The sequence below is a fragment of the Macrotis lagotis genome, chromosome 1, assembly GCF_037893015.1.
Source record: "Macrotis lagotis isolate mMagLag1 chromosome 1, bilby.v1.9.chrom.fasta, whole genome shotgun sequence".
NCBI lineage: Eukaryota > Metazoa > Chordata > Mammalia > Peramelemorphia > Peramelidae > Macrotis > Macrotis lagotis.
Window position 1 is genome coordinate 688,765,871 of NC_133658.1, and position 26,090 is coordinate 688,791,960.

General features: G+C 32.4%; 1 protein-coding gene across 1 annotated transcript in view; it reads left to right on the forward strand.

Moving 5' to 3' along the window:
- SP3 (Sp3 transcription factor) overlaps positions 1–23,466 on the forward strand; it is a 48,775-nt gene extending 25,309 nt beyond the window's left edge. Inside the window, exons 5-7 of the mRNA XM_074215688.1 lie at positions 15,167–15,359; positions 18,810–19,006; positions 21,718–23,466. Coding sequence (XP_074071789.1) covers positions 15,167–15,359; positions 18,810–19,006; positions 21,718–22,034 — 707 coding nt within the window. The 3' untranslated portion in view covers positions 22,035–23,466. The remainder of the gene's footprint in view (positions 1–15,166; positions 15,360–18,809; positions 19,007–21,717) is intronic.
- The last annotated feature ends 2,624 nt before the right edge of the window (positions 23,467–26,090 follow it).

Below are 26,090 nucleotides of genomic sequence, written 5' to 3' on the forward strand. Positions count from 1 at the left end.
ATAAAACCTTTATCCTGAGGAAGGAGGTGGAACAGGGCCTGGGTTAGATGGTCAGTGAATGAAAGTGGAAGACTATGTGCTTGCAGAGAATTATATTCTCATAAAGATTTAAAGATATAAGAAACAGGCAATATAGTCAATTTTTTTTACAAGTACCTTTATTAATGCTTTTGCAGCTTTCTTCTCTTTGAAATATCTTGAAAATTGGTCCTTAGATGCGATTCCTTCATCTCTATGTACTGGTTCCCAAGTAGCGCTTTAAAACAGTCCTAGGAATCTGTGTCAAAAATTCTTTAATGATATGTTAACTAGTAAATAATTGTCCACTTATTAAAAATATATTTTTCCTTTGTAACAACAAAGATCATGTACATGTTTTAAATATTATAAATCTTTTTTTACAGTGATTCCAAACTTATGATCACACACATAATGATTTTGATGTTTGTGCTGCAGTTTCACCAAATACTGATGACTTCTAAGTACAGCATATTCTTGTACTTTCTCAACCTGTTATCAGCTTGTTTCCAAACCAGTATGTTTGACATTTGAGAGCAGACTGATTAGCTTACTCTCTTTTCATCCTGTACATTGACTGTGCTAGAGTAATACTCCCTAGTATTCCTTTGTTACTCTGTATCTCATCATTTGTGAATCACATGATAAAGCTGTGAGGAAATTTTGCATTCTTGTAGCACAAAAGTTAGACTGTTTGGAAACCATAGTTATTAGGCATGTATTTCTTAAGACCATCATAGGCCATCACAAAAATTCTTCAGAAATTAGCTATATAGAATCTTTTCATGTTCTGCTATGTATTTGGTAACTTTTTTTCTCCTTATTTTGTATTTAAGTTTAAATAAATTTTTTTAAAAAGAAATTAACCTATGTATAATTGTCTCATTTTAGTATTAAGATGTTTCCTGTTTTTAAGCCTTTCCTTTCTATTTGTTGCTACTCTTTTAAGCAACTGTGTCTGTGGTAGAAAGGAAGAAAAAAACAATTGAAGAAATTCTTTTCTTACAATGGTGAATTTACCTATAAACATTGATCTAAAAAAAGGGAATGTATATAATTGAATTTTAAGTATCTTTTAAGTATCTGTATGTAAGAATAAGGGATAGCTTTAGATAGATGGTTCAGTGTAATAGAGTTTTGGGTCTGGAGTCAGGAAGACTTATCTTCCTGAGTTCAAATCTGGCCTCAGGCCCTTACTAGTTATGTGACCCTGGGCAAATTATTTAACAGAATTTGTCTCAGTTTCCTCATTTGTAAAAGGAGTGGAGAAGGAAATGACAAATCACTTCAGTATCTTTACTAAGAAAACCCCCAGTAGGGTCATGAAGAATCAGACAGGACCAAAACTACTGAACAACAATCTCTTAAGGCAGCTCTTGTCATTAACCAGTAGAAAAGTAAAATACTTTATTTTCTCACTCACTAGTTAGGTAGTTCAAAATAAAAAAAAAAGCAACTTGCACCTCAGCTAGAGTTTGTAAATTTTTCCTTCTATTTTCTTTCACATTTGTTTGAGCGAACATATTTCCTTTTTTTTTTTGTTTTGAATCAAACTATAAAAGTAAATAATGTGGAACCACATTTAAGGCTGTTTGTTGTATTTGATTATGGAGTAAAATATTGTAAAACTTTCTTAAAAATAAAAAAATTAAAGTTGAAATTAGTTTTATATATCATTAAAACATCTGGGTTGTGACTTATTTAATTAAAAATGTTATATTGGACAAAATTTGAGAAATAAATTTAATATGAAGTTTTTCAGATAACAGTATGCTTATAAAAGCTTCCTTGGATCACTTCCTATGATTCTTCTTATGTTACACATGAAATAGTTTATAATTTCATATTAGAATTTCACACATAATAGGTAGAATAAAATTCTGTATTTTATTATAATTATAGAATGTAAATTTTAATTTCGAGCTGTAGTCTGTTATTCTGAGGCTTCACAACACATTTTTGTTGTAATTATTGTTCTTAAAAAGGATTCACAAAAAAAATTGGAAACCACTGTGCTGTGCCCTTCTGTCCTGTGTAACTTGGTTACCTCAGTTCCGTTGAACATTTATTACTTTGTGCAGGGAGCTGTGTTAGATTTTGAGGGTTCAAAGATAGAAATAGTTTCTGCTTTCAAGAATTCCTAATTCTGTTGATGTGAAGATGTGGGGCAAAGATGAGAAACAATCTATATCCAAAAATAAATTAAAAGTAAGCTTAATGAGTAAGAAATTACTAATAACTTGGGAGTGAGAGGATGGTTAGGGTTGAACTTGAGTTGAACTTTGACCATCAAGATTCTGAGAGGCAGAGGTAAGCAGAAATTGTATGCTGGATGTGTGAAGGCATAGAGGCATAGAGATGAAATACTGAGTTTGGGAATCAGCAGTTAAAGTTTGACTGGAATATAGATAGAATGTGTAAAGGAGAGTAATGTGAAATACTGGAAAGGAATGATGGAGCCAATTTATAAAATCTTTACATGAGAGGAGAGGGATAGAAAAATAGTACCTGTGCCCTAGAAAATTTGAGGGTAGCACTTAGCAGCATTATCAACAAAGTAGATGTTTAATATATACTTATTGACTGACTGGCAACTATATTGGACATATTGAAAAGGAGAGACTAAAAATCTTGATGGCAATTAAGAGGCCCCTATAATAATCTAAGAAATAGTGATGGGGTGGCTAGGTGGTACAGTGGATAGAGTACCAGCCCTGGAGTCAGGAATTACCTGAGTTCAAATTTGACTTCAGACACTTAATTGCCTAGCTGTGTGACCTTGGGCGAGTCACTTTACTCCATTGCCTTGCAACCCCCCCTCCAAAAAAAAAGTAAGAAATAGTGAGGCCCTTAACTTGAATAGGACCTGTCTTGAGTGGGGAGAAGAGAACAGATGCCAATCCAATAAATATTGAGTTCCTACTATGGGACACTGATGATACAAAAGACCAAAAAAACAAAATCCAGACATTCTCCTTCCTTAAGGAGGCATGGAGCAGAACCACAAATAATATACAAAAGGCACATATCTAAAATATATACTAAGTAAATACAATGTAATTTCAAATCAGGTGAAGGAGAGTACTAACATTTCTATGGCATTAAGAAAAGCTTCCTCTAAGAGGTGAGTCACCCCTAAGTTGTGCTTTAAAGGAAGGTAGTGAATTCTGTGAACCTGAGGTGTTTCAGACTTAGAATATTTTTTATCCAAAGGCAAAGCTGTGGGACAGTGACATGGGCAAGCTTGTGCTTTAGGAATATCAATTTTGGCAGTTTGTGAACCTTGGTTAATGGGAGAAGAACAAGAGACTGAGAAACCAGTTAGGAAGCCATTGTAGCATCCTAGGGCAGAGGTGATCAGGATCTGAACAATGGTGATAGGAAAAGATATGAGAACGAGAAGAAGACAAGAAAAAAGATCATTTAGTTTAATAGTAGGGATATTATTGGTAACATTAGAAAAGTTTGTTTTAACTGAGTTGTGGTTTTGGAAGCTGAAGTTGAATTGTAAAGCATTTAGAAGTAAGTCAATCAGTAAACATTTATTAAGTGCCTTCTATGTGTGAGGTGCTAAGTTCTGAGGTTACAACCAACCTCTTGCCCTCTGGGATCTTATAGTCTTATCTGGGTAAGACCACAAAAAAAACAAGCTGAAAAGAGGTGGGTGGGTAGGTATCCAGTGCCTTGCTGCTGAGGGGATCGGAAATATCCAGATCTGTCTAGAAGCAGTGTAACTGGTGGGAAAAGAGAAGAAAAACTGTGCTGTTCCTTGTCTTTAAATAGAGGCCCTGGGGCCCCTGGCCCATATTGGTCAGATTCAGTCTTAAACCTGATGAATTTTCAGGGGAAGGGAGACAAAATGAAGAGATCCAGAGAAGTTTCAAAGCATTGTAACTGGTGGTCATTGGAGAAAGCAGTAGCAATGACCTCTCAGGGTTGTTGTTGCAAATAAAATGATAGAATATTTTCAGTGTTTGCTTTGCAAACCTTAAAGTATTCTATAAATGTTAGCTGCTATCATTATTATTATTATTGCACTAATAATTTTTGTTATTGGTTCCTTAATGTTTTATAGTTATCTTTGTATAGCTCCTGTGTATATATATTAGTAGGTAGACTCTTTAAGTATATATACACAGTAGTCATTTTTTTTTTTTTTATTTTCTTAGGTTTTTGCAAGGCAAATGGGGTTAAGTGGCTTGCCCAAGGCCACACAGCTAGGTAATTATTAAGTGTCTGAGACCGTATTTGAACCCAGGTACTCCTGACTCCAGGGCCAGTGCTTTATCCACTGCGCCACCTAGCTGCCCCCTACAGTAGTCATTTCAAATGGAATTTCTGCCTCTTGTGAATTTTGTTGGTAACAGAAAAATACTAATTATGTGGATTTTTGCTACTTATATATTGCTTCTTTGTTGAAGCTGCTGTTTCAGTTAATTTTTGGTTGTTTTTTTTTTAACAAGGCAATGGGGTTAAAGTGACATGCTCATGGTCTTGTAGCTAGGTAATGAAATCCAGGTAGGTTGGATTTGAACTCAGGTCTTCCTGACTCCAGACCCGGTACTCTATGTACTGTGCCACCTAGCTGTCCATTAGTTGATTCCTTAGGGTTCTCTAAATATGCAATATGCAAAAAGTGAAAAAATAATTCCTTTGCCTTTTTCCATTTCAACCTTTTTTAAATAAAAGCTAACATTTACAATATGATATTTAGTAGTGGTGACAGTGGACATCTTTGCTTTATCTTGATTTTATTAGAATGACCACTAGTTTATTTTCATTCTATGTAATGCTGGTTGTTTTATATACATATTGCTTATTTTTACAAGGAAGTGCAGTGTCTTAACCATTTTTCCCATGTTTTCTATTTTTTTTAACTTTTTTTTTAAAAAGCAGAAATGGATAGTGTTTTTAAATCTTTTAAAAAATTCATACACTGAAATTGGAATGATTCAGCAAAGATTAACATGGACTCATTCAGAGAAGACAAATTTGAAGTATTTCATAGTTTTGTATGATTTATTATGTAGAATGGGATGGGAGAGAATACTGGAGACATCAGTGATGTAAAATAAAAACTAATTAATATTTTAAAAATGCTGAAAGCATCTGTTGATAGTCATGATTTTTGATTTTCTTGTTAGTATTGTGATCTTTTAGGTTTATCTTATTCCTAATATTGAAAAAAAAACCCTTTTTTTCCTGTAAATCTTATACCTGGTTATAAAATAAGATTCCTTCTTGTATTTTGGCAACTATATTGTATAATATTGGAAGTAATTCTTATTTGACTATTCAGTAGAATTTTTTTGCATTTTATAATTTAGAGAGTTTAGACAGGAGGATTCAAGTCTGTCTTAGATGACAGCTAGCATTAGAGTGCAACACATAAGTGGTACTTCAGGAGAGGAGACTGAGACTAGAAGTGCTCATGTAAGTAGGAGGTCACCTACCTAGAGAAAACAAAAGAATATTTTTATCAGCAATTGCGGAACTTTAGCTAAGAAGAGACTGAAATTAAAGATTAGGTAGGAAAGGAGAATGTTAAGGAGTCAAGAAGGGATGGACTCAAGGGTAGAGTTAGGTGGACTGCCCTTGGCAAGAAGAAAACCTTTTCTTATGAGACTGAAGCACAGTAGAAGAGAAGTGAGAATGAGGTAGAAGTTTTTTGAGGCATGGTTGTATGGAAAAGGGTGTGTTCAAGGTAGATGGCCAGTATTTTCGAAATCACTTAAATCCTTGATGTAAGTGAAGACTTTTGAGAGAAAGGGGGTATTATCACAAGCTCTGTTTCAGGCTTCCTCATCTTAATGGGCCTTTACCACTTTCTCACAAAGGACATTGAGTATATTGGTGTGGTATTCTAATGTAGTGATTCTGGTGGTGGTAATAATATTAATAGGTAACTCATACTATATACCATACTTTATGCTTCGACTTGCTCAAGATTTTGAACTCAAGTCTTCTTTAGTCATTCCATTGTTTTATTTGTAAGGTCCTACTACATCTTGTGTGTGTGTGTGTGTGTGTGTGTGTGTGTGTGTGTGTGTGTGTGTGTTTAGTTTTTGCAAGGCAATGGAGTTAAGTGGCTTGCCCAAGGCCACACAGCTAGGTAATTATTAAAGTGTCTGAGGCCAGATTTAAACTCAGGTACTCCTGACTCCAGGGCTGGTGCTCTATCCACTGTGCCACCTAGCCACCCCTATCTGTATATTTTCTCAAATGTTTTCAAATTACTGTGTTCCTTGGTGTGATGCAAATGCTATTTTTCTCTGCTTGGAAAGATTATTTTTGTTGCTGAAGTTATTTTGGGACTTTCATTGCTGAAATTGAGTCCATTCAGCTTTCCTAAGGTTATGGCAGCTAGTCAGTCTGAGTGTACTAAAGTTTATCAATCAAATATTTTCTTTTATCAAAACCAACTCAATTTTTTATTACTTTTAGATCCTATCCTTATCAGTTATTTTTTTAAACTTCTTAAACAAAATAGTTATATTATAAACTAGGGAGTTACTTTTTGGTCCTCAACTGTGTTTTTAATAAGGTTGTTCACTGTGCCTATTCTCAGAGTCACTTCAAGGTATATTTTTTTATTATGGAGAATTTTGTGAGAATTTATTTATTTTATAGAATTTTATTTCTTTACCCACTTCAACATAAGTTAGCATGCAATGTCATTAGTTTCATTGTGTTCTTTAAGTGTCTTATGTTCATTGTGAGCAGCGAAGTAATACCTCACTACATGAGGTTTCTTGTTGCCATTGGCCATTATATGATGAATCCAATTCCACTTATCTCTAGTTTTATTCATATTGAGAATATAAAATTGCTTAAGGTTTGGTCCTTCTAGTAGAGTCACTATGTTGGGAAAAAATATTTTGCATGTTTAAAGGTATCAGTGGTTAAATGATTAAATGTATAGTTTTAAAATTGTCTTCTGACTCCATTTCCATTATTCAAGACATTGAAGAAATTGAAGGAGGCCAGATCTATTGTTGGCTATTTTAAAATGTTTTCTTTGATTCCATGGTCAAAAAAATTCATTACCATATAGCAACCTAGTTGATCCTTGGAGAAGATGGCCAGTCACTAGATTCTACTCTGTAAAATATTGCATGTTACTTAGCCTATTTATTCTTCATATGGAGATTGTGAAGATTAAGAATATATTTGTGAATTGCAGTTATTAAAAATTTATTGCCATTGCTTCATCCTTTGTTTTGGGTAATGATGTAAAATAAAAAAAAAACTAGTTGCTATTTAAATTATGTTAATATGACCATCATGTATTCTGAATTTCCTTAATTACTACCTGTGCAACCTTAATTTGGATTAAATAATCTCTCAGGTCTCTTTCAGAGATAAAACTCTTGATAAATAGTTTTTTTAAAATGTCGTTTTGATTTTAACTAACATGAAAATAACATTTTTATATAGAATAAAACAGGAAAAGATTATATGTGAAATATAATAAAAGTGTATAATGCCTTCATGTTAGTTTGAAACCTGTCTGTTGTTTTCTTTGAACTTTAAATGAAGGTTTAGTGGTCAGATTTATTTTTTATCCTTTTTTTGGACAATGATTATTTAATATCTTTTACTCATGAAATTCCCTCTGAATAAAAAAAAGATATTCCTTGTAAGAAATAAACATTATTAAGCAAAACTACATTTTTCAAAAATGTTAGTCTGCCCCTTTTATTCATTCTCTGCCAGGATATGGATAGCATGCTTCAGTGGTCTTTTTAGTTGGGGTTGGTCACTGCATTATTCAGCATTTTTTCCCCCTTACAGTTATTGTTGTAAATTTTCCTCCCACCCCACACACATACTTCACTCACTTCACTCAATATCAGTTCATACAAATTTTTCCAGATTTTTCTTTAACTTTAAAATTTCTTTATAGTTTAATATCAAATGTGTTTCTCTATATTGTTGTACCATCAAAAATTATTTTGTTTCATAGCTTTAGAACTTTTAATATATTCTAATTGGAAGATTGACTTTGGGGTCTTATAATTTGAAGCATGATGAATGTAAAGAGCATAGTTATTTCTTCTAAAACGATTGAATCATTTGGTTAAAGGTAAAACACAGGAATCTTAATCACAACATTATTGAGTTGTCTTTTTACCTGTGTGAATAGGTCCAACAAAGATATTTAAAATACACGAAGAAGTGTTTGAGTTAGGCTTTATTTTATAAAGCCTCTGAAGGAGAAAAGAACATGCTGAAAGAAATTACAATTATTATGGCTGATTACCACTGTCATTGATCTTTGTGGAAGCAGTGGTAAACAGATGTGTGGCACAGCAAGAGATAGGCAAATGCTATCCCAGTTTTCATAAAAATGGAAGTAAATTGTTACTTTAGGCAGGTTGACTTTCATTTTTGGTAAAATTTTCAAATATTAGAAGGTTGGTTTTTGAAAAATTAAGGAAGGAGGAAATCATTAAGATGGAATTTGTGATTTGAGTAGCAATTGTACATAGCTGGACTAGGAGCTGAGTTTACAGATAAGCAAAGCAGTTCCTGCTCTTAGGAGTTCACATTTCTTTTTTATTCTGAATGGACAATTTTTTATACATATTAGAAAGGATTATACATAAAACTGAATATTATACCTAGAACTTTTCAAATATATAATAAATTCAATATGTAACTTTGGAAGATATCGTCCTTGTTTCTAATACTGACTGGTCTTATATCTGTTCTGAAGTCTCTTCTCTTATGAATCTACTAAAAAAATGGATTCCTCATCCTTACCTCCCCTTCCCTTCCTCTGGAGATTTTTAATGGAAAGAAAAAGTGTTCTTTTCAGTTGTTTAATAAGTTGCAATTTTGCATGGCGACAAAAGAATGGCCTAGATGACTCTTTGGCATTCCAACTAGATGGCGAAGTGGGTAGAGCATTGGTCCTGAAGTCAGGAGGACCTGAGGTAAAATCTGACCCCATAAGTTTACTAGCTCTGATTTTGGGATGCCTTGCATCCAGGACTATTTTCTTGTCATCTTGACTGATATCTGGCCACTGGACTCAGATGACTCCAGAGGAGAAAGTGGGCCCAGTACCCCTCCCCCACTTAAATCCAATTCATGTCCCTGATGACCCTTCAAAAACAAAGGACAAATATCATGATGATGATGATCATCATCATTATGATTTTTTTGCAAATTTCAATGCTTAAAACCAGTCAGTAAATTACAGAAAAATCTAACGACTAAGCAATAATGAATTTTGTGTATGCATGCATGTGCATAAATATTGAGAAAATGCATAATTTGTGATTTTTATTAGTCTTGTTTAGTTCAAAACTGAATAAAAGAACATTACTTCTGACTTTACACAATGAAATCCCTTAGCTTTACTTGGATATAGTGGAAGTCAAGTTAGTATTCTGTATGAGTGGGAATTTCTCTAGTTTGGGCAGGGTGACTATAGTTGTTATAGCTTACATTTAAATGTTGCAAAACTCTTTCCTCATATGGAGTTGGGGAAATAGATAATATCATTATCCCCAATTCACAAAGAGGATGATAGATGTAAAAATGTACTATGTGGTAGGAAGTACAAAACTTGAAAGTGATATAATATATAATGATGATCATGGACCTGTTTAGATCATTCATTGTCTTATGACATGAGATAAATGAGACTTATTTTTAAAACAAGTCAGAACATAGTCTTCCTTCTAAGTTTTTGCCTTTCAAGGTATCTTGCCTTCCTTTGTGGGGGGAGGGAATGGGTTAAAAATAATATAAAGATTTTGGGAAAATGTGAGTAGATCTGAGTGGACAAGAGGTCCTTGATTGTGAAAGAATTCTGTTTTGCCAAAGTTCGTCTTACCCTTATTCTTTAGCTGGAAAGAAATCACTGATGACTAATAGTGTCCTGACAGCAACTAGGACCTCCCAGTTCATTGAGGAGAAATCTACTTTTAATTCTTTTTTTTTATTTGAAATAGTCTTTTTTAATCTAGTAAAATTTTGGGGTGAAAGACATAGGCTTCTGAATAAGGTGTTGTTACATCAAGGAGAGAGATAAAGTTATACCAGTAAGTTTATAGACCAGCTACTGTTTTTGGCAAAATTCATTGGTTCTCAGACATTTCCCCTATGAATTGGTTCATTTTCCAATTAGAGAATTGAAACTAAGGATCTATGTGAGTTAGAGTTATGTAGGAGGTTAAATAATAGGAAAACCTTCAGTTAGGAATGGTGCTGGAAATAAGGAAGAGCCTAAAAACTGTATGTCAATAAGCCCATCATACCCAGCTTGAAGCTAGAATATATCTTTTAAGTCTTGGCTACCTGGAAGTTTTTTGAAATATTGTTTGACTTTTAGGATTATTTCTTATGATTTGGTCATCTAGAATTTATTTTTATATAGACAATGCTTTCATATACCTCCCTTAATTAAAAGGCAGAATAATGAGCAAATGAAGCAAAATGGACAGGAGGAAAAGGTGTGGTCTTGGTAGAAATTTTGGACTTCTTTATAGGTTTAAGGAAAAAAATAGAAGTTAACCTTGGGAAACAATCACTCTTCACTACATCCCTTTCTCATCAAATAAGGATAAATAGATTTCAAATGCACAATTCAGAAATAAAACTTTTTTTTTTTTTAGATTTTTCAAGTCAATGGGGTTAAGTGGCTTGCCCAAGGCCACGCGGCTCGGTAATTATCAAGTGTGTGAGGTCGGATTTGAACCCAGGTACTCCAGACTCCAAGGCTGGTGCTCTATCTGCTGCGCCACCTAGCCGCCCCTAAATAAAACTTTTTAAAAATGAAGAGAGTTATAGAATAGAAATGATCCAAATACAGGTAAATTTTGAGGGGGAAAAGGGAATTAACTTGATTTTTATTATAGATTTAAGTGGTAGCAAATTAATTTTTTATTGATATTTTATTCCTTTCCATATAAATGAAGACAAACTATTAGGTACATTAATTAAATTTTTTTTTACTAGGAAATTTAGACCTATCATTGAGTCAGAAAGGACAAACTTTTGGTATCTTAATATTCATAGGAAGCTTAGCTGTTATGAACTAATTAGGAAGTTCTAATTAGAACAAAAATCATTTATTTACAAAAAGAGAATATTAGGGATTTTAAAAATATTGTGTCTAATTCTGTTTGTTTCATGACAGGTGGAAACCTGTTAAATGGAAACTATAAATAAAAAAACTTTGACTGAAATGAAGCAAATTCATCAGCATTCTAAAAAAAATTTGAAAGCAGAGAAAATTAGACTTTGACAAGAACAACAAAATCCTAGTGATATGCTATTGATAACAGAGAATGTCTCATTTTATCCAAAGTACCTTAATTCATATTTATCTAGTATTATCCAAATTAAATATGAATGCCCGATTTAGTTAATAAATCAGAAAATTATAGTATACTATTAGCTTTCTTGGTATGTTAGTAATAGGAAGATATAGAACTTTTATTTTGATATCATACTAATCTTTTTAATAGTAAAGGCTTAGTTTGAGTTACAGTCTATGCTACTGACTAGTGAACTTCTTTTGCCTACAAACGCTATTGCATAAGTCCCTCTTGAGCAATCAGGTGTCTTTGAATAAGAATACCTCCTTTTTTCATTCTTGGAATCATACATTGCGCATACCCTCCTTTTTCAAATTTTTTTTCCTCATTAAGTGAACCATCTGAAAACAGCAAAAGTAATATTCCTATTATTGATACTAGTGAGTTTGTGAGTGTTAAATATTATATGCATACATCTCTTTAATTCTTTGCTTGCTTTTTCTGGTTTTACCACTCTTGTGTTTCAGAAAGGTTTCATTTTCTGCCCTCTCATCTCCCATTTTTTTCCTTTTCAACATTCCATCTGTAAACTCCTAACCATAATCAGGACTCCAAAAGGAAAGTCTTAAATTCTGAAATGAAATTAGATATAAGCATCTAGAGGAAAAGTACCCAGAAATATGGATAATCTATGTAAGTTTCCATCTGCCTACTCTAAATTGTTTCTTCTTGAATCCTAGTATTTGGCATTAAATGTTCACTATGAGGTTGTGTACTATACCAGGTGCTAGGGACATAAACAAAAAGCAAAATAGTTTTTGCCTTTGAGGATCTTTTTAAGTTTTTTTGGTAAGGGGGATTGCAGGAGTTGAAGGTAGAATCAGATAACATACCATATACATAAAAATAAGTAAGCACAAGATAGATGAGTGAAGATAACAATATTAACAAACAGAGGATTAGGGAAGACTGGACCAGCCTTTGACCAGGTGGCACCTGGGCTGATCTTGCAAAAGAAGACAAAAGATTTTGAAAAAGATAGAGGGCTGAGGAAGGACGAGCTGCCCCCCCCCCCCCCCCCCCCCCCCCCGGCCGTGGGAACCAGTACGTTAATATAATCCTTATTTTTTGTTTTCTGTTTTGTTTAGTATTATAAAATACAGCATTTGGTTTAGCATAGTATTTGTTAGCATTGGTATCATTGAACCTGTGATTGATTGCAGAATGTTTCAGTTACATTGACTTATGGGTTAGGGTGGGAAATGCAAGAAGCATTCACTACTTTTTTTTTTTAATGAAAATTTAGTCCAAGGCCCAAATTACTGATTTGAAATAATTATTTCTAGTTTGGGAGTACACAGGGAAAAGCTAAATGAATGAAGTTTGGAGAGATGTAACTTTTAGTTATAAAAATAAGTACACTTCATTCAGATATCTACATTTTGAGAGAGATTCTTTATGAATAGTAATGCATTTTGTGAAAGTCATACTGATAAAAGAAATAGAAAATTGAAGCTGTGATTGAACTTAATGTTAACTGGTCCATATTTAATTGCTTTTTTAACCTTCCCCCCCATCTTTATTCATTTACTATAAATGATATCAAAATAATCAGAAAAGAAAGTAATAAAAACAATGTACAACAGCAAAATGAATACTTGAAAAAATCATTTGACAAAATTATTTTCTTACAGTTTTTTTCGATAGGGCTTTTTCAGTTTTTTGATGCTAGTAAATTATGTTTTTGTTTAAATTTTGTATAGGGCTATGTGTGCAAGTACTTAGAGATTTTTGTGATTTTGGATAATGGTACAGCAGAACAGAATCTTTTATGCTGTCATCTGTCAAAGTTGCTTCCATATTTGACCATCACATAAAGTAATTTTTTGAACCTCATATTCAACTTGTGAGCATTGAAACAGGAATGTATTAATTTATCTTTTAAAGCATGATATGTATAAAGCTTATTTTGACTGATGTTAACTTATTTTGTATCCAAGGATAGGAATGAAGAGAGACCTATAAAAATACTTTGGAAATTGATCTTTGAGTTACTATGTAGGTCATTTTTAGTTAACTTCTGTTATATATCTTGTCCTGTAAAGCATTTGTAAGTGATAAAATTTTCTAATTTTTGACCTTTAGTCGTTTTCCTTTGTAATGCTTTTTTATTTTTTATGTTGCTTATCATTTCTTAATAGTAACTGAGCTGGTGAGGTTACATATCTTCTCCATGTAATTAAGAAAGACAGTTAAAGTAAAACCTATGACTATTTCAGTGTGTCTGAAAGGTAATATTTTCTCTAGCCCTCTAATTGAAGGAAGGGAAGCAGCAAGATTAGTCATTAAATTAAATCTGAGTTTAACTGTTTTAGCACTGTTCCTTGCTTATTTCATTATAATTATTGTGTATGCTTTTCTAAAGGTTTTGCTTTTTTCACTGCATCATTTTCACAAACCATCACATGTTTTTCTGTATACCTTCTAATCATTATTTCTTCAAGTATTATTTATATACCACAATCTGTTCTTGTTTCCAAATCCATGGGTACTTACTTTGTTTCCAGTTTTATCATTACCACAAAAAAGTGCTGTAATGAATATATCTATACTTAGGAGACTTTTGTTTCTCTTCATTCTCCTTGGAGTTCTGACAGTTGAAACACTTGGTCAAAAAGCATATGAAGAATTTAGCAACTTAAATTATTCTAAGTTGTATTTTCAAACAAACCAATTCACAGTTTTCACCAGTAGTATATTTATTTGTGGGTATGAGTTTCCTCAACTAACATCAACTAAGTGATTTCTTAAAATAAACTTTCCCAATTTGATAGCTGTGATAGTTGTGATAGGAGTTGTTTTATATTTCTTTTTAGTGAGTTGGGGCATTTATTTCCCTGTTGTTGATAGTTTGCATTTTTTTGACAATTATAATTTTATGTATTTTGATCACTCATCTGTGTGTATTTTCTCCTGTGGTAATGCAGTGTTTAATAAATACATAAATAATAATAGTTGATCTCTAAAGCTAAACACATTTATTTTTTAAAAGATTATAAATTTGAATGCATCATTTTTTGTTTTTGCATCCTTTCCTACTGTGTCCTTTTCTCCATTTTCTTCTCCCCTCTCCTCCAAGAAAAACAATTATGCAAAGAAGCATGGAAGAGAAGAGGTTTTTTTCTCTCCCTCACATCTTTTCTTTGGGACCAGGCATAAAATAAATAGAATTATAAGGGAAATCAGTTATATATATATATATATATATAATGGATTTATCAAGATTATTTTTTAAAAAGAACTCCTACTTTATAGTCCCGTCTTTTTTTTTTTTATCAGCACATTTTCTTACTGCTTCCAACCTTATTGCCTACTACAGTGGTTTCCCCATTTCCTGAATCTAACCCTTAGACCAAATTCTGCACAATCTGGCACTTACTTGCTGTGTTTTTCACCCTACTTAAATTGTAAGGCCCTTGAGGATAGGGACCATGTCTTAAAACTTAAAACTTCTTCCCCAGTGAAAATAGTATTTACCTCATAATCCATAGATTTTATACTTATATTTATAGCACAGTCTAAAATTTGAAACCTTCCCTCTTTATATTTCCATGTAGTGCTTGAAAATAGAAGGTTTTAGAAGTTAAGTTAATGTGTTAGAATTTGCCCTAGACAAATTAGCTGTTTAAATTAGCTGTATTAGCTGTTTAAACCAACCATTTAAAAGTTATATTGTAGATTTTATAGCTAGATAAGGTTCAAGGCCAATGGCTACATATTCTAAAAATTGTTTTTTTGATTATATAACAATTGACATGCTATCCTACTTTCTGTGCAGTGAACTACTTCTGATTCCCATCCATTCTTTTCTTTAGATATCAGGATCAAGGAAGAAGAGCCTGATCCAGAAGAGTGGCAGCTCAGTGGTGATTCTACGTTGAATACCAGTGATTTAACACATTTGAGAGTACAAGTGGTAGATGAAGAAGGGGACCAACCACATCAAGAAGGAAAAAGACTTCGGCGAGTAGCCTGCACCTGTCCTAACTGTAAAGAAGGTGGTGGGAGGTATGCAGATATAAAAATCCCCATATTTACATATGTTGAAGATGGTTTTTAAGAAACGAGAAATTGCTATAAATGTCTCATCTGCATTTGCAAAAGCTCAAATATTAATCTACATTTTATTTGTTTAAAAAAGACAAATATAGGTGATTTTTAATAACCAATCATTTAAAGAGACTTGATCTGTTTTTTTTCCAAACCTTCCTGAATTATTTTCTAAGTATTTAATACCATTTTCTCTACTGTCATTTATCATGTCTAAGATGTAAAATGTTTCTTTTAAAACATTTTAACTGTAACCAATTCAAAGACCTTGTGTTAGTGTATGCTCTTTCTTAAGTCCTAAATCAAAAACTTGCGCAATAGGGAAGCTAAATTCAGAATACTTTTGTGTTAAAAAAAAATTCAGAAATAGGTAAGTTTTCGTTAAAGAATTTTTTAAGAGGTTGAAAATAACCAATTATTTTATGTACAACCGATTATTTTAAATCTAGTAATGAAAGTTTGTTTTTCATCCTGGTATATTTAAGATAAACTTGATATCAAACTTAACTACTTTTAGACTAGTTCTGTTAGTGAATTTTTTTGTGTGTGTATATGTGTGTGCATATATATATATATATATATATATATATATATATATATATGAATCTCATCATATTACTATATATATAAATATCATACCAATCACAAATTTCCAAGGATGTTATTGAGATTATGTAGTTTCAGTTACTGGATAATTTTATGAGTTAGGATTGTTTTTCTAAGGTTGCTATGTCTAAGTTTTTAAATTGGTGTGTGTGGGAGAGAGAGAGAGAGAGAGAGAGAGAGACAGAGAGAGAGACAGAGACAGAGACAGAGACAGAGACAGAAAATGTGTGAGTGTGTGAGAGAGAGCAGAGAGATCTGAGTCAAATTCCATTAAGTATAAAGCATAGCAAATGGTCCAAATATTTCAAATTGTTAAAATCACAACATGTCAGTAGGACTTACATCCTTTGGTTAATTGTAGCAAAATTTGATCTGAATATAAAATATCACAATTGGGTTATTTCTATATAAATGATATTGGTGATTGCACTAGGTAGTGAAAAAACAATGAGTGGTTTACATCAATAAACAAGACACAACATGTGAAATATATTTCGAATATAAAGCAAGTATTCCATGATTCAGGCTATTTATTAAGGGTGCTATTTATTTCTTTACTATAGAAGTCTGAACTAGTATTACTCTTGAATACTGGGGTTTAGTATAAGAACAGTTTGGGAGCACTACAATTCACTGCTGCTACTTAGTGACTAACATGGATGTTATATGTAACACAGACATAGCTATATGATTTGAACATCAATCTATAATTTTCAAAGGAAGTGAAATAATTTTGCTTTAATAAAGTTCTCTTTTGTCTGCTTTTTACATTATTGTCTTATCTCATCTCTTCTGTCTTCATCTGAAGAAAAACTGATTATCAAAAGGGTTACTTTTTGTTTTCCATACCCCTAAACTTAATTTTATAAGAAATCTTAATATTTTTGTTTATGGTAGTTAATAGCTCTCATTTGCTCATTGGCATACTGAATTAAACTACTGAAGGACAAAGTAGATACAAAAGGACACAAAGCAAATACCTAAAGTTATCAGTTGATAATAAAATTGGGGCTAGAAAATGTTCATGGATGTTATAATTCTGGAAAAATTTATATTGCTAAGAAAGACATATCAGTTCTGGTGTTTTAACTCTTCACAATACTTATTCCATATTAATTCTTTGTTGTCCTGGCAGGATAAATTTTCCTGTTATTGAAGTTTTCTTTATTAGCAAAATGGTAAATTCAGATTTAGACAAGACATTTAGTTGCCTATAAATGTTTTTTTTTTATTTTTTCCTAATCTGAGTATGCTTTCTCCAGGGAAATATTCTTTGGAAAGTCCAGATTGATTCCTGTATTCAGAAATCAGAAATTTCTTATTCTTTTGTACTGCTTCTTACTTTGTTGCAAAAAAAAAAGCACATTTAGTAGGATCCACAGATTTAGAACATAGAGATATACAAAATCATTAGAACAGTAGTTACTATATAGATTTTCTGTTGAAGGTAATGGAGTTAATTGAGAAATTTTGGATGACAAGAGTGAGAATCCAAAATCTCCACAAGCTAGAATAATGAGTAAAATGTAATACAATAAAAATTTACAGGAATAAACATAAAATTGTATACTTAGGTTAAAAATAACTTCAAATATAGGTTGGTTTGCCAATAATTTGCGTGAAAAATATGAAAATATAATTAAGAGAGTTTTTCCAATCTAAGATATTTTCTTCTCTACTTTCCTGTGTTCAGACCGATGATAGTTCTTCTGTACTGTTCTGTGTTCAGACCAACTCTGCAGTATAGTGTCAGTGCTGGACACCATAGTTTAGAAATGATATAGACAGTTTGTAGCATGCCAGAAGATAATTACGGTGGTGAAAAGACTGAAGACCAAGCCATATATGAAGATTGATTGAAGGAACTGGGTAGGATATTTAGCCTGAAAATAGAAAAGTGTCTATATTGGACATGATTATAGAACTTTGAAGTATCTAAAGGACTATTATGTGGCATTGTTTAGATTAGTTTTTTTTTTTTGGACTGACTTTAGAAAGCAAAGCTCTCAACTTGATGGAAGATGCACACATATACATTTAGGAAAAACTTACTAGCATATTAGTCCATATTTCTTTCCCCTTCAAAACTTGCTTCCAATTCAAAGTAAGTAGATTCAGAATGTGGGCACAAAGTTCATTCAAGTAACAAGCTACTTCTTCAATACATGTTTTCACTATTAGGCAGTTTTATAGTCTGTAAAAGTTAAACAAAAATCTTAGTAGTTTAAAAATGACCTGTATAAAATATTATAAAGTTACAGTAATTCCCAACAGCTAACTTAATTATACTGTAACTATAAAAAAAGACTTGAATTTAAAAATATTAATATTGAGAGCCATTTTATAATCTTTAAAAAATTATGAATAACTTTTTTTTTTTAAGTTTTTGCAAGGCAAATGGGGTTAAGTGGCTTGCCCAAGGCCACACAGCTAGGTAATTATTAAGTGTCTGAGACCGTATTTGAACCCAGGTACTCCTGACTCCAAGGCTGGTGCTTTATCCACTATGCCACCTAGCCACCCCAAATTATAAATAACTCCTTAAAAAAAACCAGTGGAGGATATTTTGAGGTTTTTGGACAGTAGACAAACTTATTATTGAATATGGTTTTTATTCATATATTTTATACACTGAAATTGAAATTTTTTCAAAAATGTGGAATTAATGAATCGCCAGTTTCTGATTTCTTTCATAGTCTTGAATTTTGCATGAAATTGAATGTGATAAACTATGAATATAAGCTTTGGTTCTATTTTTTTTTCTATAACTTATATATGTGTGTATATCTTTTTTTTTTTTAGAGGCGCCAATCTGGGTAAAAAGAAACAACATATATGTCACATACCAGGATGTGGTAAAGTGTATGGGAAGACATCACACTTAAGAGCTCACCTTCGTTGGCATTCTGGGGAACGTCCTTTTGTATGTAACTGGATGTTCTGTGGGAAAAGATTTACTCGAAGTGATGAATTACAACGGCACAGAAGAACACATACAGGTTGCTAACATTTGTTTTTAATGAATTAAAGTGTAGAATATAAGGCTACTTATCCTTAAGAATTGAGATCTTTTTAAAGGCAGTAAACATCTTAAAAATCTGGGTGTTTTTTTTAATTTGTTTGTTTTTTGGTGAAATTTAAGTGTCTGCTAGTGATAGAAAAATATAGTTTTATTTTCAGTGGTGCCAATGTAGGAGACATCCTTTGAATTGATCATTGAACATTTTAAATCCAATGAATTTTACTAATTTTATTCATATCTTAAAATAAAGTTTATAGTTAGGATCTCTTAAAATAAAGTTTATAGTTAGGATCTCTTAAAATCATTCAAGATTTAGTCCTATTTCTTTTACCATTGTGATCATGCCTTCTATTAGTTTTCACAATTAATTTTCTTCAGTTATTCATGACACTTTTTCCTGAATAGGTAATGTTCACCATTCTTGTTTACAATCCTCATCTTTATCATGGTAGAGTAGTCATGGGCAACATATCATTTTATTGATGATAGGAAAGGAAGAGGCAAAAATTACATAATGGTTACCAAGATTTTAGTATTTTTTAACCTAGATCTCAGGATTTTTTTCTGTCATCATATGATGATAAAATTGGGGTTCCCCGACTTACTGCTTCTGAGGAGAAAGTTTCTGATTTTTTCATTTGACAGTGACAATAAATGCTTGCAGTATATTTGTATTAGGATACAGTGTGAGAATAAAAAAATAGGATGGTGTTTCTACCCTTAGAACTTAGTTATCTATTAATAGTGAATATGAAAAAGCATATGAACAGTATTTGCTCTGGTGTGGATAGAAGTTAGAATGTTATGAATGAACACACATGAAACAACAGTGAAATATGGAAGACAGTATCCAATTGAATACTTCAATAATAGGGATTATTTGGGATATATGGGAAGGAGAAATGAGATTGTTTCATGTGAAGGGAAGCATACGTGAGCCAAGACCAGAAATGAGAATGAATCCTCAGGACATAAGATACTTGTCTCAAAAAAAACACACATTGAGTCTTTGGGCTATGGTAGGATCATAATGGTGCAATCACATTGCAGACAGATTTGAAAGTTAGTAGAAAGAAGATTGATCTAAATTGTGAGACTCCTTTATCTTCTCTCAATCTATTGCTACTTCTGCTTCCCCTCCCTCCAAAGCAAAACAAAATCCCCCTAAACTGGACTGAGATTGATTTTTATTTTTTTTAGCAGGACTGTATTAAGTTGTATTAAGGGTGATTCATTTGGCATTAATTTGTAGAATGAATGAGAGGAAAACTTAGTTTTTTAATAATGGATATTGGAAGGATATAAATTCTACAGAAAAGTAACTTAATAAAAATGAAAGGGACCAAGTGGAAGGTCCATGTCTTTCTAAAGAAAAAGAAACAGGATTTTTTGACAACTGAATTCTCTTTCGACTCTTTGTAACCCCTGTAAATCTTTTGTCTTTATTTCTACTGTACCAAGATATTGAAGTTTTGCACATGACACAAGCTCAGGTATCAACTTATGTAAAAAAAATATGCTTTATAAAGAAAATACAAAGGCTGTCCTGGCAGATAAATCATAAATTCACAGTCTTGTTGCTCTTACCTGGACCCATGTGTTGGAGTCCTAGTCCTACTAGATCAGACTGGCTAGCTCTTCTGTATTTTGTGGTTGTTCTTCCTTTCACTGCCTGGAAGGTTCCACTTCAAACTTTTTTTCCAGAGGTACCTGAAATCTTGATTTGGTAGTTTTTCTTCCCTGAAGTTGCTCGGCACTTCCTTATTAGAGGGAGTTAGTGGCACAGAGGACAGATTATGTGACCCTGGGCAGATCACTTTTCACCATCTGCCTCAATTGCCTTTTGCTTTGTAAATGCTTATATTCCTTTCTCTCCTCAGCGCCTAATAAATATTTGTCAATTTCTTGGCAATCTAATATTTTATGATGTTGTTATTCTTTGTGAATATTTTTCATATTCTTCCTTTCTGAACTCAGGTTTCCTTATTTTGAAAAAATCCCTCTAAGGTTTTCACTGACTTCACATATTTATGTCACTTATAAATTAACCAAACCCCATAATTATGTATAATGTATAACTTAATTTTGGGTGTAAAGAGCACTTAAATAAGAACATGAAATGCGATAAAAAAAAATTAGTATAGGTATACTGTAAAATAAATATAAATATAAAATTTCAGTAGCATCTCTGATGGTAGCCAAAAAACCACTTGGATTCAATTCCTACTTTAGTGATACTCATTTGAATGTCAAGAGGCAAGACTGTGAAGGGGTCATCTGGCAATAGGAATCACAACTCTGGAACCTAAAGCAAATTATTACTTTCCTTTAGATCTGCTTGAGGGAGGAGGCAGCATTCTATTGGGACAATTTGTTTGCATCTTGCATGAGAAGTTTCTAGTAATAGCTTATTGGGGATGAGGGATATATGGGAAGGAGAAATGAGATTGTTTCATGTGAAGGGAAGCATACGTGAGCCAAGACCAGAAATGAGAATGACTCCTCAGGACATAAGATACTTGTCTCAAAAAAAACACACATTGAGTCTTTGGGCTATGGTAGGATCATAATGGTGCACTAGTCTTAATGTTTTTCAAAACATGATTCACAGAAAATAATATTTTCTTCATTTCATTTATTTGTTTGCATTAGGATAATGTTTTTAAAGAAATATTTTTTTCTTGGCAGGTGAAAAGAAGTTTGTTTGTCCAGAATGTTCAAAACGCTTTATGAGAAGTGACCATCTTGCCAAACATATTAAAACACATCAGAATAAAAAAGGTATTCACTCTAGTAGTACAGTGCTGGCATCAGTAGAAGCTTCACGAGATGATACTTTGATTACTGCAGGAGGAACGACACTTATCCTTGCAAATATTCAACAAGGTTCGGTTTCAGGGATAGGAACTGTTAATACTTCTGCCACCAGCAATCAAGATATCCTTACCAACACTGAAATACCTTTACAGCTTGTCACAGTTTCTGGAAATGAGACAATGGAGTAAATATTACACAAATACTTATTCATTGTGGTTATTTTTATACAGTAGTGAGAAGAATATTGTTCCTAAGTTCTTAGATATCTTTTTATTGATGTGCAAAAATTTTTGGATTGACAGTAACTTGGTTATACATGACACTGAAATGCCTTACTTTGTATGATATTCCATAGTATATTAAAATGGTAAAATTGCATGGGTTTTGTAGGTACTTTTGGAATCTAGAAGAGATGAAATTTTACCAAGTTATATAAAGAGAAAATGAATTTAACAATGGGAATGGTAGTCTAACCAAATGCATCAATCCTGTGTGGTTTAGTGTAAAAATGAGAACATGTTGGTATTTATCTATTGTAAGATAAAGAAGTTGGTGGATGAAAGAAATCATGTTATGATAAAAAGAAATTTTGTAATTTTCTTGATGACTGGAATTTTTATTATGCATAACTGACAAATCAAGTTTCCAAGCAAATGTTACCTAGTGTAGGCTTTACTTAGCTCATCAATTTGTCATTTTGAAGCTAATTATTTTAATTAGGTTAACTATGTACAATATTTTAAGCATTACTCTTGTAAGATTTTGAAAAACTACATTTTAACATGGAACTCTAGGGATAGTCACCTTTTAAATCCTGTTGAAAAGCCATGTTTAGGATTTAATTTGCCAAAATGATGTCTTGTTAATATTATTCTTTCAATAACGAAGTTGGGCAATATAACCAATGTTTAAAAAAAGCTTAAAAATGTATAGGTTGAGGCATTTGGGTGGTAAAGAACAATGTTGTGAATTATCCCTTTTCTTGAACATTGGAGGACCAAAAATAAGGTGTATTGCGTCTTAGCAGTGATTTTTTTTTTTTAAATCAAATCTTGTTTCCAAAAACCATCTGTCTGCCAGGGCCTTAAAAGCCATCATGTAAGTTACCAGTAAAGTATAACATATGCAAACATAACAAAAATCACTTCCAGAGTGACAATACTCCAGCCACATGGATATTAGTCATAGAAAACTAGAGGTTTTATGAGTTTTTTTTTAAAGAAGTTTTTTGGCTAGGTAGTCAGTCTGCACTTAAAATATCAATGATTTTCCTTTTTTTTTTGCTTTTTCCCTTAAAATTTATATGTATCCAATACACTTAACTGAAAAGCATATATGTTTTTTTTATTACGCTGTATTTTCTTTTTATAATTATTGTTTATATTTTCAATTATAGAAAAAAATGTACAAAATAAAGTTACATTGCTGGTCTGTAAGTGCTATACCATTTTCCTAAAATGTACACCAATAACTGCAGCAGTTCACCTATTTACAAAAATTTGAATTTCTGTTCATTTGTTATTCTTAAGACCACCTCAGATTTAAAGGCTACCTTATTGTACGTTTAAAGTGTATTATAACAGTGTGGTAGTTAATAAAACACTATTTTTTTTCTTTTGAGTTGCTGTATTCCTCCTATGCCTTTAAAGTACTGCAGTGGTAAGATATGTAAAAATTTTGTGGCTTTGGTTTTATTTCAATATAGATTATGAGGAACTCATTTATTTTTAGATTCCTGATAGAGACTGTAATAGATGATGAAATTATTCTGTTGGAAGTGTATTTTAATTTGGGAAATCTGTAGAAGCATTTTCTAGGCATTTGACAAATTTGTTTTTGCTTGCCAGTAAATTTTTCAGTATTGGCAGATTTAAGTTGGGATGGTTTGTATATGTTGAAGATGAAGGAGAATCTGCCAGCCCACCCACCAGCCCTACACCAGGTTGATCAATGACAATTTGTAACCTTTATTGCTGTGACCTCTTTTACTAGGTTAAGGGAGCACAAGCACCTTGAGAGTTCACTGACAATCATGAATTTGTGTGAAGGTCCAATAAAAAGGTAATAATGCCTTTAACACCTACCTCACAGGGTTGTTGTGAGGGTCCAATGAGCTGATGTATGTAAAGCATTTTGCAAACCTTAAAGCACTATATAAAAGACAATTATTTCTATAAAAGGTTATGTTTCAAAGAGATATACTTCAGCAATGTTGAATGAGAGGTAAGATAGGAAAAGAATGCAAAAAGTTAAATTTAATCTGTTCTTATAGGAAATCACATTTCTTTCGTGTAAAGGGAATATGGAAGGAACTTCTGATTTTACATTAGGTACATACATATAAACATTGTTCACTGAGGACAATACTGCCTGCAGAATCAACTCCCTTCCCCACCAAAAATACCATGTAAACAAGCTTGAGTTTGTAAAAAAGTAAAAAAATCTGTTTGAATCTGGGTTTATGGGGTTTAACCACTAGTCAACATCATTTAGAAATGTATTTCAGAGAAATATCATTGGAGAACCCAATTATTGACCTTGTGAGGAGAATAGTCATTGGAAAAGAATTTTTAAAAATCAGTTAAATGCAACTTTAAAGTTGTGTGAATTATTTTATAAGTAAAATGAAAACATTGTTATCATCATGTCTCTTTTTGCCTATACATCTATACAGTCTCCATAGCACGGGTACTTCAAGGAAGGTAAGTAGTTAGGAATCTTAATGCTGTCTATATTAGATGTTTGCTGTTTGAGAGCCCTTTGGAGTGCATAGATCTGATGAACTATATATAATTCTTTCATTTAAAAGATCAAAGCAAGAATTTAAAAATTAGATATTGTTCAATCACAAACCAGATGCTACATGTTCCCTAGCTCTTGTACTTTAATGAGATAAAAGTTTTTTTTCACCCACTAAATCACACTGGTCTGAATATATAGGTTGTCACCCAACATAGGCCACACTCCTAAAAGACTCCTTTTGAAAAGAAATACATGGACAGGGTCACACAGAAAAGAGATTGATTAGTCTATATGATTTGGATCTCTTAATTTCATTGGTGTAAGGAATCTGTTGGAGGGAGCTCCCACCACTGCAAATAATCATACTATTTGCAGCTGTTCAACTAATGATTGGAGAGTTGCCTGGGACACTAGAAGTGGTGATGTGCCTAATATCCCTCCAAGAGTGGGCATGGGTATCAGACAGATTTTGAACCATATCTTCCTGACTTCAAGACTGGCCCTGTATCCACTAGAATTACCACATATTAGACTTTGGAGAAAAGTACTTCTATTTGCACACAAATAGTAAATTACTCCTTTAAAGAAAAATAAAGGCCTTGAATTTTGTTCTGAGAGCAAGCTGTAGTTCAGGTGTTTCTAGTACAAAATCTGTTTTGTTTGGAGTCATACATATATATATGTATATATATATGTATATTTTTAATATTTTTTGATAAAATAGCTTGTTTCTGAACCCTTTTCACTTTTTTTATTACAAGATTCATTTGTCTTCCCTTCATTTTATTTGCTTTTTATTAGCTTAAGATTTATTTTATGTAACTTTTATTGGCGGGTAACTGTCCTTTCTAACATAGGGAAATAGCAAAGACAAATGTGCCTCAGTTTAAGGAAACACTAAACCATCCATTTTTACCTAAAAGGAATCAAAGGGAGGTTATTTTCTTCTAGCAAAATTTCTTTATAAAAGAATTTGAACTCCTTTAAAAATAGATTCTGTTTATAAAATATTTAAATACAACTTTCCAGGTTTATATCTGTGGATAAAGTGTGAGGTAAGTAACTTTAGTCCTTGGGAAATACAGCATAACATTTGAGATTTTTGAAAAATTAACTCTGACCTAAGTCCATAAACATTACAGAGTGTGAAGTTATTGTATAAACGAATAAGTGATCAACTGAGATCTAAGAGATCCAGGATTCTAGCCCCTCATCTCTTGACTGCTTTGGTTTGGTTTGTGACCAAATCACAATAATATTTTTCATCCATAAAATTACCTGGTTGTTCTAGGTGATCTCTGCAATTCCCTCCAGTTCTGATAATCTATCAGCCTTCCTACACTAGTTTGGAAATATATCTACAGGCCAAATTTCAGAACTCAAAGACATAAGTGTGATGGCATTGCTTTCATAAATATCATGTCAAATTAATGGAATCCTGAGTCAGAAGCATTGCAGATGTCTTAAAACTAATAACCACTCTAAATGATGTCCATGTAGGA